Source organism: Petaurus breviceps, unplaced genomic scaffold (assembly GCF_028583685.1).
Source record: "Petaurus breviceps papuanus isolate PSGF00001 unplaced genomic scaffold, PetGlider_PUasm1.0 186, whole genome shotgun sequence".
Classification (NCBI taxonomy): domain Eukaryota; kingdom Metazoa; phylum Chordata; class Mammalia; order Diprotodontia; family Petauridae; genus Petaurus; species Petaurus breviceps.
Window position 1 is genome coordinate 34,639,171 of NW_027185798.1, and position 13,700 is coordinate 34,652,870.

General features: G+C 44.3%; 1 protein-coding gene across 5 annotated transcripts in view; it reads right to left on the reverse strand.

Moving 5' to 3' along the window:
- The window catches only part of CHD1L (chromodomain helicase DNA binding protein 1 like), a 55,427-nt gene that overhangs the window by 20,071 nt on the left and 21,656 nt on the right, over positions 1-13,700 (reverse strand). For all 5 annotated transcript variants that reach the window (XM_069090187.1, XM_069090186.1, XM_069090184.1 and 2 more), the window contains 5 exons: positions 11,999-12,154; positions 10,631-10,723; positions 8,582-8,678; positions 4,103-4,176; positions 317-427 (listed from right to left, as the gene is read on the reverse strand). In XM_069090187.1, the coding sequence (XP_068946288.1) occupies positions 317-427; positions 4,103-4,176; positions 8,582-8,678; positions 10,631-10,723; positions 11,999-12,154 (531 nt within the window). The remainder of the gene's footprint in view (positions 1-316; positions 428-4,102; positions 4,177-8,581; positions 8,679-10,630; positions 10,724-11,998; positions 12,155-13,700) is intronic.

Here is a 13,700-nt window from a genome sequence, read left to right on the forward strand (position 1 = left end):
AAACATGATGTCATAACTAATCAATTCATAAGCATTTATTAAGCTCCTGTTGTGACATACCAGGCACTGCTCTAGGTGCTGGGGACAAAAAGGCAAAGAAACAATTTCTGCCCTCAAAGAACGTACCACCTACTGAATGTGAAGACAGTGTTGACCTAACATCAGTGGTGGCGATGGATTAATTCTGACTCATTCACAGTTACCCACATGGTTCCCTTTGTGACCAATCACACCTCCATGAGACAGCTGGGTGGGGTGGCCAGGGAACACGGAAGCCAAGGGGCAATAAGCTGACATCAATTACTTCATGCTTTACCTGCCTTGGTGCTCAGGAGAAAAACAAATATGGGCTGCTGTCCAAAGTTCTTAATTGCAAGGTGCCTTTCTTCTCCTCTCACTGACCCATCCAAACGCTCGTAGCTGTAGCCTTTCCAGAAAGAAAATAGAAGAAAAAATACCTTTTCAAGAACTCCTCGGGGAAACAACAAAACAATATGTCAGTTTCAAAACTTCCTCCTTCCACTTATTTGCGTAGGTATATCTCAGTTTTAATCAAACCCAACATGAAAATCCAGATTTAAAAAAAATACATTATGATTCACTTTGTAAAAGGATGCCCTAATTCACAAAGGGATTGATCACAGTGAACTGTCCCAGTTTTTATAAGGGCGACCAGGTGGCTCAGTGAGTAAGAGCACCAGCCCCAGAGTCAGGATGACCTGGGATTGAATCCAAGCTCTGATACTTAGCACCACACCCAGAAATAACGCCCTGTAACCTTGAACAAGTTACTTAACCCCGATTGCTTAAAAAATAATAATAATAATAATTTATAAGATCTTGATATATGCACAACTTTTAAGGTCATGACTACATATAAGTGACTTCTCTGTACTATATTGATTGTTTTACTATCAGGCTGAGGCCCAAAAGTACTGTCCCTACAGGGAACACTTGGTTTGCTGAATGCTGACTAAATGACTCCAATTATACTGCTAATTTGGAAAATTAAGAAATGGTCAATAATGATGATGAGGAAGAGGATAGCTAATATATATACAACACTTTAAAGCTTACAGAGCACTTTACAAATGTTTTCTCATTGGACCCTCACAACAATCCTGGCAGGCAGGAGCCATTATTATCCCCATTTTTTTTTTATTTCCCAAGAAGAGAGGTTTATTAAATAAAACAGATTCAAAACCATGCATACAAAAATGCCCCAACCTTAGATGCATGACGATTTGCACATACTGAAATCACCCATAGTGGCGATGGATCTTACACATCCTTCTCTGTCAACAATTTTTTCCTGGGACCATAAACCTAGCATTTGTGGTCCATCAGTGTCCTCAGCTTTAACAAGGCCTGTTGTGTAATGAGTTGATGTGTTTCCTGAGGAATCCGTTCTAAACACGATAGTTCTTCCTTTATCATCAGCCAAGTCATAGTAATTGCAGTTCTCCGACAGTTTAAATCTGTGATAGAATTTTAAAAAGTCAGCTACCACAATGAGATAAGAAACATCCACTCTTGGAATGAAAGGTTCCAAAGTGTACTCTCTCAAAGTCCTGTTCAATGCTTCTGCCGCATCCTGTAGCATTTCCAGGCTTGGTTTCTGACTCTTTTCCTGCAGCTCAATGATGTTGTCTGTTAAGAATCTTATTTCACTGGCTATCTTGGCCTCCCACTCCTTCTTTTGCTCTAGGATTTTACGTTCCTGGATAGCCTCTGTCTTCTTGAGCTTCTGATAAAGCTCACTGAATTTCTCCTTTATCTTCTCCAGAATAAGTTCCTCCATTTTCGATTTCTTCTCCTTCCCCTTCATGTATTTAAGTACTTTCTGAACTTTTTGGTCAAAATGTGTTTTTGGACACATCTCTGTAGTCACTGCATTCAACAACCCATGACAGAGGTCTCTCTTTCTCTGCAAATTTTTGGAATTTCTGCAGTTGTTTTAGGTGGCCATCCAAGTGTGACACACGTGCCTCTATTTCTTCCCTGTATCTCAGAGCAGCAACAGCAATGGGCCAATGTGTGTGATATCTGTGATCCTCTGATTTAGAACAGGTCTCACACAGAAGAGTCTTATTCCAATCACAGAAGTGCTTCTGTTTTTCCTGGTGAATCTCACACATGCCTTCCCCTTCAGGGTACATGACCATGTCATGTTGAAGAGTTTTCAGGTGGGAGAATTTCCAGCATGAATTGCACAATGAAGATGAAGAGGATTTCTTCCAGAAGCAACGCATACAAATTTTATGTCCACAATCAAGGACAACTGACTCAGTAATTGCAAGATTGCAGTCAACACAGGCAAACCTTTTAAGAGAAATACCCAACATCCTTGAAAAGTCAATCCAGGAGATTACAGCTGGAAACATTGTGGGTCAGAGCAAGCAGGTACCCTATTATCCCCATTTTACAGATGAGTGGCTGAGGCAGGTAGAGGTTAAGTGATTTGCCCAGAGTCACACAGCATCTAAGTACCTGAGGCAAGATGTGAACTCAGGCCTCCTTGACTCCCAAGTCAGACATTCCATACATTATACCACCTTGCTATTCTTCTTTTCCTATCACCTATGCCCTGGACTTTTTTCATCAACACTGTCCCTAATAATGAAGAGTCTTTCTTCTTTTCCCCTTCTTGGCATGGTCTGGCATAGGGATTCTGATTACGTTTTTCTTCCACAAACAGAAAAGAACTAGGGGGCATAAATGTCTCCACTCACAAATGGCACTATTTATTTTAGAATTAAGTTCATGGGGATCTACCCTGAAGTATCTGCTCTGGCACTGTCTTAAATGCCCCTGCCCAATACCCAAGAGGGTGAGACAGCCTTGGTAATGCCACCGGCCGCTGTAATGTTGGTTATGATAATTACCACAACAAACCTTGCCTTCTGCATCCACCAAAAAGGGGAAGGTACCCAAACTGTCACCCTGAGGTGGCTAAAGAGGAAAGGTATCCAGTAACTCCTGGCTCTCTGATTTGTCCATTAACTTAACTTGGTCAAGAATGAGGAATTGGGAATGTGGGCAGAGAGGAAGAGAGTAAGGTATTCTGGGTAAAGGAACCATAGGTCATCAATCAATGAACATTCATTAAGCTCTTACTATGTTCCAGGCACTGTGCTAAGTGTATTCAGGAGGCACAAGCTACCAGGTCAGGAGGCTGAAAGGAAGGTACCCAAAGAGGACTGAGTTGAGGGCTGTAGGAAGAAAATTCTGGCCCAAGCCACAACTGAGGTCTGGGGAAGCCAATTCAGGAAGGCTAAAAGAGAGGAGCGAGCTCTGCTCCTTATGTGGGAAATAGGAATGAGCTGACATTATAGCTAAATCAGAGCAGAAAATGTTAGGTGGGGTATCACCCAGGTGGACAAGGTGAATGTTGTGGATCTGGTGCTGAGGACCAGAATTAATAATAAGACCATTTGTAATTCATGAAACAGTTAACTCTTGTATTTGTTACTGGGATCCATGGGGAGCGTCGTACTCCTGCCGCAATGGCCACCCTATGCACTCCTTCTCCGTGCATGGGATCCTTTCACCCTGCTAACTTCTGCTTTCTGCACAGCAAATTCTGTGTCAACATAAAAGACACTATTATGCCATGACTGGGGAATAGGAAAGCAGATGAGAGTGGAGGAAATCTGCTATTTTTCCTGGGGGGTGCTGGTGAACTGGGGAAGCAGCAGCAGCAGCTGATAACCTGAAAGAAATGTGACTGACCAGAGAGCTGGGATGCTGACAGGGAAAACGAGTAGGCTCTCTGAGTCTCCTGGGACCACCACCACCATCTCTAAATGCTGATTTCTGCCTAGGCTTCCGGCATTGGGCCACCTTATCTTTAATCATTACCTTCCTCTGGCTTTAAGCTACCTCTTTCATTCAATTATTCATTCATTAAATAACAGCCCACTAAGTGTTTCCTGGGGCAAAGCAGAGCACTTTCTGGTCTTCAGCCAGTGTTCACTAATGCTGTTTCTCTCTCTCCCCTCCCTGCCCCCTCACGCCCTCCTTGCCCCTGTGCCAAGGAAAGCCTCACCAAACCGGGAAGTCTGATGAAGGCCTGGCCAGTGTGGGAGCCAAGAGAAATCACCTCTGTAATCCATGTAGTCTTGAAGAATATCCAGCATGTGGGTCATCTGTGAGAACAACAGAACACGGTGGTCTCTGCAAGAAGATGGAAGAGACGATCCTGTCAGTGCCCATGGCACGCTCCAGCATGAGCTGGCAAAGAAAGCTTTACAGGTCCTCCCCTGACCCCCGGATCCCTCTCAGCACTGTCCCCTTGAAGCTCCTCCACAAGCTGACACCACCCCTCCATTTTCTAGCTGTGTATCCTACAATCCAGCCAAACCAGATTCTCTGCCCACCCTCATGCCCTGCCCTTTCCCACCTCTGCACTTTTGTTCACACTGTTCCTCCTGCCAGGAATGTCCTTCTTTCTCTTCACCTACAGAATTCCAACCCATTCTTTCAAATCCAACTCAAATGTCACCTCCTACATGAAGCTTTATTTTCTGGATTCATTAAACTCTGGAATCTTCTGCACTTCTCTGAGACACTTATTCAATATTTTCTATTATAATCATCTGGGTTTGAGACTATTCACCCACTTATCTAAATGTCTTATTTCAGCAGTGGGGAACCTGTGGCCTGGAGGCCACATGTGGCCCTAGAGGTCCTCAAGTGCAGCCCTTTGACTGAATCTAATTTGTTGTGTGAAGTATGGATTTGGTCAAAGGGCCACACCTGAGGACCTAGAGGGTCACACATGGCCTATAGGATACAGGCTCCCCACCCCATGACTTACTTCTTTTGGCATCTAACGTGACGTTCTTCAAATAGCAAAAGAACCAAAAGTGTTTATTAAATGAGGGACTAAAATATGAGACAGAAATGAAACAACATTCTAGCTAAGGCTAATGGAGTCGAGGAGTTCGAGCGGTGAAAGAGGGCTCAGAAGTCTTTTAATTCAATCTTTACCTTCTTTATTCCCGACAGGTGGTAAACCAATATTTGCTTGGGCTGCCTAGAGTAGCTGGTGGCACAGTGGATAGAATGGCAGGCCTGGTGTCAGGAAGACTTGAGTTCAAATCTGGCCGCGGGCACTTACGAACTGTGTGACCCTGGGCAAGTCACTTAACAGCTGTTTGTCTCCATTTCCTCATCTGTAAAATGGATAATAATAGCACCTACCTCCTAGGGTCATTGTAAAGATCAAATGAGATCTTTGTAAAGCACTGAGCTCAGTGCCCAGTTCAGAGCAGACACTATGTAAATGCTTATTCTCTTCAGTTCCCCAGTGAGGAAGAATTCACTACCTACATCAGTACACTGCAGAGCCCGAAAACCTACAAGCTTTTTTCCATATACTGAGTCAAAATCTGTTTCACTGCAACTTCATCCCCTTGATTCTGATAGTGCTCCCTAGGGCCAAGTGGAACAATGATAGTTACATTTCCATGAGAGTCTTTTAAATAACCAAAAACTGCTCTCTCACCCACTGTCTTAGCTGTTCTCGGCTTTAAAAATCACCAATTACTTCAAAAATTCTCATAGGACACTTTCCCCCCACATCTCCTTTATTTCCAGGTTGCCCTCCTGAAACTCCTCCACGTTTTCCCTAAAGTGGAAATGGGGTATAACTAGCATAAATGGCTTCTGGAATTCCCCCTGGACCCTGGCCACTCTGCTTCTGTGCAAGCCCCTGGATAACACTGGTCTTTCTGGTGGGTCACGTCACCCAGGTGACTCATATTAGGTCTGCAATCCATTCAAACTGCTAGAGATCTCCCTCCACACCAACCAGTTTGTCACCTCCATCACCCCAAAATGCAAGAGATTTTATTTCCACTCGAGTGCAGGCAGGGCTTTGCATTTCTCCCTATCCAATTTCACCAGGGGCTAAAACCACTGTTCTAATCTGTCAAAATCTATTTTAGTTTTGAGTCTGTCATCCAGTATATTAGCTATCTTTCTGAGGTTTATGGAATCCACAAATTTAATAGGAATGCGATTTATACTTTCATCAAAGTCAGAGACAAAACTGGCCAGGGATCTTGCTACTTTCCAGAGCGTTCTCTGTGATGACCTCACTTCATTCATTAATCACCACTCTGTGGGTCAAGACCCAGACCCAGCTACCTGTAACACACCCACTCTGTCCACAAGCATGTCATGAGAGAATATGACAAATGCTGACCTTTTCTGATCTCCCAGTGGCTGATACCCTCCCTCTCTCCCTCCCTCCCAAAATATATTTTATAGTGAGTCACATTATAGTTTTCTGTTTATTCACATTCTATTTATGCTGTCTCTCTCTCTACATATATAATGTATATGTGTATGTATGTGTATATATAATACACACAAGCATATATACTACTTATATATGGACACACACATACATGTATGTGGACACACACCCACACACCCTGTCTTTTCCTTTAAAATGTATGCTCACTGCGAGCAGGGACTGCTTCATTGTTTGACTCGTGTCCTTAGCACCTAGAAGAGTCTCCAGCACACAGCAGGTGCATAATAAATCTATGTTGATGGACTGGTTGTTATCCTTTCTTCTTGGTAGCAAACCAGTAGCCCACTGGGCACTGAGTCATCTTCCCTGCTCCCCTGTCATGGTCCCCTGCCTTCCCCTGTCTCCCTCCTCACCCTCACCACAGATTACAAGGTCTTTTTGTCATCCTTAGCACTGGGGGCAAGACTCCCCTCATTCTGGATGAACGAGCTTTTCTCATTCCCTAGGACCTTGCCACGCTTTCATGTTTACCTTTGGGTACCTGTCTCCTTGCTTCCATTCTTGACTCTCCAAAATCTGGGTTTGTCCACACGCTCCCTGCGTAGCCCCATCAGTTCCTTTGGCCGTCTTGGCCTTCTCTTCCTCCTCGGAATCACCTGCCACTATGTTGTCAAGGTCTTACTCTTTGTAGCCCCTCGCCCCTGCAGAGCTGACCACCTTTGTCTAACCTCAGCCCATGGGAATCTGCTTCTCCTTCCTGTAAACTCACCTTCCCAAAGACTCGAGTGTACGCAGGACACCCCATCTCCCCCTGCCTCTCCAAACACAAGTCTACGATAGTGACACGGCATCCCAAAGGTTCCATCTTTTCCACCCCAGGAACCAATTTTTCCTGGAGGTACCATGTACTTGACTAAACCCCAGGCTCCTGTGCCCCAAGACTGAAGGCTGTAGAGATGAATTTAGAAGAGCTAAGAAATAGCAGCCCTGATCAACCAAATCCACAGAAAGGGAACAAAAACCAAGTTAATACCAAGGCCAAAACTGGGCAAAAGCTGGGAAGGAGGCAGTCCAAGAATAAAAGACTGACTGACCTGGAGCTCCTCAGACTCTCTGCGTCTTGTTTCACTATGACCCTTTTCATGCCTTGGTCTTTGATCTCAACACTTGGCAAAGTATTTGATGCAGGGTCGGTGTTTAATAAAGACTTGCTGATTAACTTCCATATAAATTGCCACCTTCCTATCCCATTGGATGTTCCTCTAGGAGCAATACAGTAAATCTACTTTCAAAAGCACCATAAAAGGCCAAAGATCAAAAGCAAGGTCCCATGTATATCAAAATGTTCCTAATAATGTTTGTCATAGTAGCCAAAACAACCCACTTCCTTCTCCAGCTCATTTTACAGATGAGGAAACTGAGGCAAACAGGGTTAAGTGACTTGCCCAAGGTCATGCAGCTAGTAAGTATCTGACGCCTGATCTGAACTCAGGAAGATGAGTCTTCCTGACTCCAGGCCTGGTACTCTATCTACCACATCACCTAGCTGCCCTCTGTCATATACAATGACTACAACAATTCAAATGAAAACCAGACTAAAAGGCAACTGAACCCTGGCTAACGGCAATGACCAACTTTAGCCTTGGAGAACAGACTACGTGGTATGCTGCCTCCCAGTTGGGGGGGAGGGGAGAAGGGTAAGGAAACATGGTGGGGTGAGGGACTAGGGGTCAGTTTGCTCTTTGCAGGGTTATAATGAGAATGATAACAATGACAGCTAACCTCTATGTGGTGCCTGTGTGCCAGGCACTGTGCTAAGTGCTTTCTAATATTATCTCATTTAATCCTCACAACTCTGTGAGGTAGGTGCTGTTACCATCCCCATTTCACAAATAAGGAAACTAAGGCAGACAGATGTTAAGTGACTTGCCCAAGGTCACAAGGCTAGTAAGTGTCTGAGGTTGGATTTGAACTTGGGTCTTCCTGACTCCAAGCCCAGACACACTATCCATTGTGCCTCTGAGCTGCCTTCCTGCGTCTACAGGGGAAAACTGAGCGCCAGAGGTGTGGGAACCCCACAAGCCTTGGGGCGTGGCAGTGCTCACTGAGCTAGGAAAAACATGGTTGGTTTGAAAGTGAAACTCTAACGTAAAAGGCTGAGACTTCCCAGAATCAGGGCATCCGGGCACCACAGGACATCTCATCAGAGATCAGAGGCCTCTCAAGGCCCAAGGACAAACAGAACATTAGGGAAGGGAAAGACCGTCCAGCAGGATGGGGGAGGTCAGGGAAGGCTCCATGGCAGAGAACGGATACCTGGCATACAAGAATGACAGCAGCATATCCAGCAGATGGAGCTTCCCACTGGCCTCAATTAGGTGGTCTCCAATTTCAAAAGGCTCTGGCTCAACACCTGCAATAGAGAAGGAAGAGAGTGAGACGTCATCTTGGCCCAGAAGTGGGTAGGTGTGGTCCCCATTCTGTCCTGCATCCTTCCCCTTGGGGGGACTAAAGAGTGTCCTGAATCCCAAACCACTGCAAGCCAGGAGGAAATTAAGCCATTCTTGGTAAGAATATCAGATTTAGGGATCCTTGAATTGCATCTTATCTATAGAATCCTAAAGCTTGTTTACCTTCCTAGGAAGTTTGTTTGTGGGACTGGGGCGGGGAGGGGGTGAAGGGATAGTGTGCAAAGGTTTCTATGGTCTGAGGATTCCTAGATTACCATAACCTACACCTAGGGGTTCTGAACCTAGGGTCCATGGCCCCCTAATGAATTTATGGATTTTTAGGGAATTTGTGAACTTAAATGGGGAAAAAAACCACCTTTATTTTCCCTCATCTCTAGCTGAAATTCAGCATCTCCTCCCTTACAAATGTAAACAACAAGCATTATTCTGAGAAGGGGTCCATAGGTGCCACCAGGCTGCCAGAGGGGTCCATGACACACGAAAAATACAGAACCCAAACCTCTGGGAAGCTGGCCTCATCTAAAGACCAAAATCACCCCCAAATACCCCACGGACCAGAAGCTCATCGTTTGGGGATTGGTCTGAATTAACAAGTGGCCTCTTTTAACAAGCAAATGTCTCTCTGAGGATTAAAGGGGCCTTATCAGTCATACACACTTTATTGTGAATTAAGAATCTTTTTCTTCTTGGTGATCCAGACTTGCTGAAGGACCATGTGGATGCTGAGAGGGAAGCAATTTAACAAACATTTATTTGGGGCCGACAATGTATAAGGTACTGTGCTAGGCACAGAAGATAGAAATATAAGAAGCCCTGACCTCAAGGAGCTTACATTCTATTTAAGCTCATGGAGTAGGGGCAGCTAGGTGGCGCAGTGAATAGAACACCGGCCCTGGAGTCAGGAGGACCTGAGCTCAAATCCGGTCTCAGACACTTAACGCTTACTAGCCATTGTGACCTTGGGCAAGACACTTAATCCCAACTGCCCTGCCTTCCCCCTCCAAAAAAAGCTCATGGAGAGAAGGTCCAAACCCGAGTGGCCACAAGAGTCTAGAAGGCTACCTAAGTCTCTGAAGGGTATGTGGAGCTGAAGAACTCCAAAGGGGGGAAGAAAGGCTTTTTTTATCATTAATGGGCAACTATGACTCCTTTAATATTATTTCACATTCTTTTCTTGGTGTGCAATAAAGGTTTTCTTGTATCAGATACATATATACACATAGATATATACATACATACACACAGGCACATATATGTTTATATGTGTGTATGTGTATGGATAGATATAGATATATAATTAGCTTGACTCCCTGAAGGTAATGACTGAGACAGAACACCTTGAGGAGGAGGTGGCGGAGGAGGGGACTGAGCGGCCACAGGTGTAGAACGAGGGTGCTAGAAGCTTGGAAGAAAGAGAAGGGCAGGGTGACAAAGAAAACACTGATTACAATCTACTTACTATAGGCCTTGACTCCACCCCTCCCACCAGATGTTTCCTCAGAAAATGGGACCTAAGAAGATGAAGCCCCAGCCCCATGCTCTAGTCCAGGAGAAGGGGGTGAGATTCTTCCTAAGCTTTAGGCCCAGAATGAGCAGAATGCATAAAAACGATTTCCTCTTTCCGTGCAGATGCTATCCTTCTCTTAAGGAGGCCTAAAATCACATGGTCCTTTTGGCTGCCAGGTTGCAAGAATGACTCATCTTGATCCTAGCCCCAATTTTATAGGTCGTTTGGACAAGAGAATGCCCACCTTGGCTCTGGAACCAAGGCTGGATCTGGGGCTCAGAGAAGTCAGAGAGGAAGTCCATGTAAGCTTGTTGCCTCCCTGTGGACACAAACCTGCTAATTGCTGATCGATAGAAGCTATTAAGAGAAACAGAGGCATTCTCTTACCATCAAACAAATAAGGGTGGTCCACACACTTCCTGAGTTGTGACAGGATATTCTGAAGCTTCACTTTCTTGCCCATTTCGTTTTCAAATGCATCTGAAATATAAAGAGACTGATGAACTGGAGTCCTCCTTTCTTACTATATTATACTTCTATTTGGAATGTATTTAGTTTAATGAGCTACAGGAAAAGATGTCATCTGTTATCAAACAAAGCTTTGTTATCAAACATTTAGTTTTAAGATGGTGGACTAAACTTCCAGTTGATCTGAAGGTATCTCTTGATGCCCTCTTATAACATTCCAAACTCAATCAAAATGAGTGAACTCTTGTCAAGGTGATGATGGAACGATGAATTAGACAAATGCAAATCAAACAATCAAGGGCCCCCACCAAATTAAAGTCAATTAAAGAGTGAACTCGATTAGACAAGGATTTTTTGGAGTCTGTAAGACTTGTGATAGGCCATATCAGGTGGGGAAGTTACAGATAAAAGATAAAACACTGAACGTTGTGATTTCCATCCTAGTAGAGCCATCACGGCACCAGAAATAGGTGATAAAGTTGGGTGAAAGAAAAGATATGACAAGAAGAATGCTGATGATGACAATGAGGGCAGTAAATTATACCAAGTACGCTGCCTATTCCTCATGGAGGCAGCTCAGGGGCACAGCAGGGAGAGCCCTGGGCCTGGACTCAGAACAACCCAAGTTCAAATCCAACCTCAGATGCTTAGCAGCTGTGTGACCATGGGCAAATGACTTTGTTTCTGCATACCTCAGTTTCCTCAATTTGTAAAATGGGGATGAGAATAGCACCTCCTAGGGTTGTCATGAGGATCAAATGAGGTATTTGTCAAGTGCTTAACATACATGTAATTATATTAATTATATCTTATTAATTACTAATGATTATATCTTATAACTCAATTATTGTAATGATTATATATACAAATATGTAATATATGAATATATTATGATCATAATTGTTGCTGTTGTCATAAGGATAAAATGAAATATTAATTATATCTTATAATTAAATTATGTTATAATGATGATATATAAAATTATCATGTAACACAAATATAATCATCATTATTGTTGCTGCTGCTGTAAGGACAAAATGAAATATTCATTATATCTTATAACTAAATTATGTTATAATGATTATATATAAAATTATCATGTAACACAAATATATCATCATCATCATTATTGTTGTTGCTGTAATGACGAAATGAAACATTTGTGGAGTATTTTCAAATGGTTATATAAATGATGATGGTGATCAACAACATCAATACATTTTCTTCCTGAAAACCTAAGCCCAAGCTTTGCCTTTGCCTGTAAGTAAAGAGGTGCTCCTTGGTTACCTAGATCCTTCATCAAGATGGCCTTGTAGTACTTCTTCTGCAGGGCCGACATGCCATGGTAGAGCACCACCTCTGTCTTCTTGGGGAGATCTGGAGCCACATCAGCCTTGACTCGCCGCAGGAGGAAGGGCTGCAGGAGCTGATGCAGTTCAGATGCTGTGCGAGGAGAGGTCAGACAGGAGTGTGCTGAGAAGCTCAATGCAACCACCGCTCTGAGCTGCGGGGAGAATCACCTGGCAAGCTCTGGCCCTGCTCCCCTGACCCTCAAGTCTGCTGCCACCGTCTGGGATCAGCAGCCTCTGCTGCCCCCCTCCCACCTCCACCCTCTGTAAATGCCCCCAAGTCTGCTGCCACCATCCGGGATCAGCAGCCTCTGCTGCCCCCCTCCCACCTCCACCCTCTGTAAATGCCCCCAACTCTGCTGGCCACCGTCCAGGATCAGCAGCCTCTGCTGCCCCCCTCCTACCTCTACCCTCTGTAAATGCCCCCAAGTCTGCTGGCCACCGTCCAGGATCAGCAACCTCTGCTGCCCCCCTCCCACCTCCACCCTCTGTAAAAGCCCCGAACTCCCTCACGACTATAATTGATCAGTCCATTATTATCTAAGCACCGCCCTGGTGATTCATCCCAGACAACGGGAAAAGCTGCCCAGTTTCAGACTTTCCCCTCCTGGCCCTTCTTCTTGGAGGAACACAGGCATGGAAAACTTTTATGTGGACTAGTCATTTTTATTTGTTGTTAAAGGCTGATTAACACTTAAAGAATAACTGACAATCTAAAATAGAAATTCCTTTAAAAAAACACAAACCCTCAGGCTGACCTTATATTTTAGAGGAAAATTATTAGCTGACCACTAAGCACCCTTGAAGGCATGACAAACAAGCCTATTATCTGAAACAAAACCCTTTTACATCTGGCATCCTGGACTTAAAAATGCTTTCATACCCATCATCTCACTTTATCACAACCACCACCCAGCTATTCCCCAGGTTAGTTATTCCCTGGGTTCTCCAAATTTTAGGGGCCAGCCCAGATAAAAAGTGACCTCCTTGAGATTAGAGGGTCCAGGGTCTGCCTGGATCTCAATCTTCTCTGCCCCCAAAGGTATTTTAGTTTTAAATTACATTTTATTCATCCCTAACTGCTCTGTCAGGATGTCTTGGTATTTCTGTTATAACTGTTAGAATGCTGAGCAAACCAATGGGGACATGGAGTGATTAGTCCAGGGTCACCAAGAGAACAGCGGCAGAGTCAAGGTGAGGAGGTAGGTCCTGGGACTCAGAGCCCTGAGAGGTGGTGCCCGGGATGCATCAATCCATCTCTATTCCAGGACTAATGCAGTCCTTAAAGAGCTCTGGCTAATGCCAGGCTCTGTACAGAATGCCAGGCACGCCCTCTGGTGCTCAGTAAAGGAGAAACAAGCAGAGAGATGACCAAAGGCAAACATTCCGTCTGAGCTGAATGAGCTGCAATGTCCCTCTAACGGGGACTGTTGGTGTGGGCTCTATGAACTTCGTCTTCCTGTGGTTTATAAAATAATATTCTCATTTCAATATAACTGGTTTCCTTTCAATCCTAGGAATTTTATGTTATGCATTTAAAAATACCACTCAGAGAAGGCGGTCCGTGGGTGTCACCGGCCTGCCCAAGGGGTCCAGGGAACAAAGAAGATTAAGGACCCCTGGTCTAACACCATTCTTGT